Here is a 3,410-nt window from a genome sequence, read left to right as displayed (position 1 = left end):
CACATCTATGGTTCCAGATTTCTTTCCTAGGGTTTCTATCTCCAGCGTTGCCTCACTTTGGGTTTTCTTTATTGTGTCTACTTCCCTTTTTAGGTCTTGTATGGTTTTGTTCAATTCCATCACCTGTTTGGTAGTGTTTTCCTGTAACTCTCTAAGCGATTTTTGTGTTTTCTCTTTAAAGTCTTCTAGCTGTTTACTTGTGTTTTCTTGTATTTCCTTCTTAATGTCCTCCATCATCATCATGAGAATTGACTTTAGATCCATGTCTTGCTTTTCTGTTGTGATGGTCTTTCCAGGACTTGCTATGTTGAGAGAGTTTGGTTTTGATGACACCAAGTAACCTTTGTTTCTGTTGCTTCTGTTCTTAAGCTTGCCTTCTGCCATCTGATTATATCAAGTGCTTGCTGCCCTCCGTATATCTAATTGGAGCCTGTCCTTCCTATAATTCCAGTTGATTCAGGACTCCTCAGAGTCCAGCTTTCTCTCTGATCCTTTGATTGTGGGCTCCTGTGAACCTGAGAATCTGGGTGTGTCAGAGTTTTTGGCAGTCAAGCTTCCTATGAGACCCTGAAATGCTGGTGTGACCCAGCTCCTGTTATCCTGGGATCCTGTTGTCCTCAGATTCTGGGCGTGTTACTGTGCCTGGAAGTGGTGTCTCCTTTGAGGACCGTGGAGCTGTCTGCTCTGTTCAAAACCAAGGTAAACCAGAACTGATCAAAAAGGAATCCGAGCCTCTGCTTAGGAAGGGCTCTGGTGTTCTTGCTCCTGCTGTCACAGGCCCATCACAATTGGATTTGAACAGGTGTTGTGTTCCACTCACCAGTGATCCTAAGATCTTGTGACGAGTCCTCTGGGGACCGTGGGGGTGTCCGCCGACTCTGCACCCCAGGTGACCTGGTCCAGTTTCTTTCACCAATATTTTATGGGTTTGTTATATTAATGTGCTGAATAAATTTGCTACAAATCTATTACAAAAGTTTTGATACTATATTTTACTGTGTTCTTTAATTCATCCACAGATAGTTCATGGTTAGTATATAATAATGATACTGATATTTTTGTGGATGTCAATAGAGTATCCCTATAGAGCCTAAGCTAGTTTTGAAAGTTATATGGAGCATTAACTGCCTCAAATTCACAATCCTACTACTTCAGCTGGTTTGGGGACCGGATAAGCCACCAAAGTTAGTTCTGACTTCCTTCCTTTCTCCCTTCCTCCCTCCCTCCCTTCCTTCCTTTTCTCATGTGTGTGTGCATGCACATGTGTGTGTGTGTGTGTGTGTTTTGTGTGTGCGTGCATGTGTGTGTGTTGTGTGTTGTGTGTATGTGTGTGTGTAGTAAAGTATGTGTTTCTGGTAATGTGTGTATATTTCTAGTAATATAATCCATGCCTTTACATATTTAGAACAAGCACTCTATTATTAAGCTATATCCCTAGCTCTCTGGTTTTTGTTTGCTAATTTTATATCCCAAAAATTTATCACGATTTTCATTTCTAATGTTTTGGGCTTTGGGGTGTTTCGTTCTGGAGCATGTAGTATTTTTTCACATATAAAAGCACATTATCTGCACAGAGAATTAGTTTTCTTCCTTTCTGATGTCAAGGCCTGTTCTTTCTTTTTCTTGTCTTTTAACCGTACACATTTCTCTTTTTTTTTGCTATAATATTATTTATTTTAAATAGAAAAGGGAACCTGCACTCACATAATCTGAGCAATATGGTAATCAAAATAAAACCTGAACAGATACAACATAAGTTGATATTTCAATATGGATGAAAGAAATCTCACGAGGCCCTACTCTTAGAACAGCTAAAGATAATTAATGAATGCTGGGATACATATTTGTGTATATGTACATGAACCCTACACACTTCTAATTTTATGCTACATATATATGTACAGAGGGGAGACTTTGGGAATGAACCAGAAGTTAAAAGCACTTCCTGCTTCCACACAGGGAAGCTCACAACTGCCTATAACTTCAGTTCCAGGGGCTTAGATACTCTTCCACACTCTGTGGACACTGTTCACATAAATAGACAAGCAGGCAGACACACACACTCACATAAATCAATGAAAGAAGAGGGTATCCTTTCTTGTTTCTGATGTTAGATGTAAGGTTTTAAATTTTCTCCAGGAAGTATGATATTAACTATAGGCTTGAGCTATATGGCCTCTGTATGTTCTTCCTGCCATCCATAACTTATTCAGAATTTTTAACATGAAGGAATGTAGAACATTGGCAATGCGTTGTCAACACCTATGGAGTGACAGTATGGGTTACACCTATGGAGTGACGGCATGGGTTACTTTTCTCTCGGGGTCCTTGTTTGGCTTTAAAATCAGGGTAATTCTGGCCCTTGGAAATATTTTTCTCCTCTTCAACTTTTTAGACAAGTTTACGAAAGATTGGCACTCATTTTTCTGGTGTATATATTTATTTCTCTATATTTTAATGCCCTATATTTGTTATATTTATTAATATATTTACCCTATATATTTAGTAATATGTATTTATTACTCTATATTTTAATTGGCTGCCATATTTCATAAGCTATTCATAATTTATCATCCTTGTCAGACAACAGGAAAATCAGAGTTAATGGAACCAAAGAACCTATAGAATTTAAATCAAACCAGTGGTTTGGAGCCACAGTGAGAGCTCACAAAGGAAAAGTTGTGGTGAGTATGAATGGGTCATGGAACTGCTTGCCTTGTGTGTCACACAATTTAATGCCTGTTTTACACAAATGCTTTTTGTATTTGTATACATCGATAGACTTATTGGCGGCTCAAAGAAATGTGGTATGTAAAACCAGACACTCAGTGATGGAAATTAAAGACTATATTAACAATGTGCTAAAAGCTTTAGGAAATGAAGCCTTTCCCATCCTAAAATTTCAGATATTTTCAAACACTTTAAAAATTACTAGGAAAGATGGAAAATGAAAAGCTACCTCTTACAGGGGTAAATACTTTATTGCTTAAGACCAATTTGAAAGGCTATTTTAAATTGAGCCAGAGAAAAATAAATCAAGGGGAAACACTCTAGGGTTGTTTAAATGTTTATGTATTGTGGTATCCTTTTTAGAACAGTGGAAAAGTTTCTCTTAACAGTAAGAACTTTAAAAACTACAAACTAACCACTATTTCTAAATTAATGGTTTTTAAAGTAAGTAATCCCACTGTTTTGTTTTGTTATGTTTTGTTTTGTTTTGTTTTGTTTTGTTTTGTTCATTTTTGAGATAAGCTTTCTTTGTGTAGCCTCAGCTGTCCTTGTACTAGCTCTGTAGACAAGGTTAGCTTTGAACTCACAAAGATCAGCCTACCTCTGCCTCTGCCTCTGCCTCTGCCTCTGCCTCTGCCTCTGCCTCTGCCTCTGCCTCTGCCTCTGCCTCTGCCTCTGCC

At 38.1% G+C, this 3,410-nt stretch overlaps 1 protein-coding gene across 1 annotated transcript in view; it reads left to right on the top strand.

The window, feature by feature from the left end:
- Positions 1–3,410, top strand: part of Itga8 (integrin subunit alpha 8) — a 190,939-nt gene that overhangs the window by 32,934 nt on the left and 154,595 nt on the right. Inside the window, exon 3 of the mRNA XM_021155534.2 lies at positions 2,584–2,684. Coding sequence (XP_021011193.1) covers positions 2,584–2,684 — 101 coding nt within the window. The remainder of the gene's footprint in view (positions 1–2,583; positions 2,685–3,410) is intronic.

This window comes from Mus caroli, chromosome 2, assembly GCF_900094665.2.
Source record: "Mus caroli chromosome 2, CAROLI_EIJ_v1.1, whole genome shotgun sequence".
In the NCBI taxonomy this organism is placed as follows: domain Eukaryota; kingdom Metazoa; phylum Chordata; class Mammalia; order Rodentia; family Muridae; genus Mus; species Mus caroli.
Note: the sequence above shows the minus strand (reverse complement) of the source record. Positions and strands in the feature narration are given on the sequence as shown.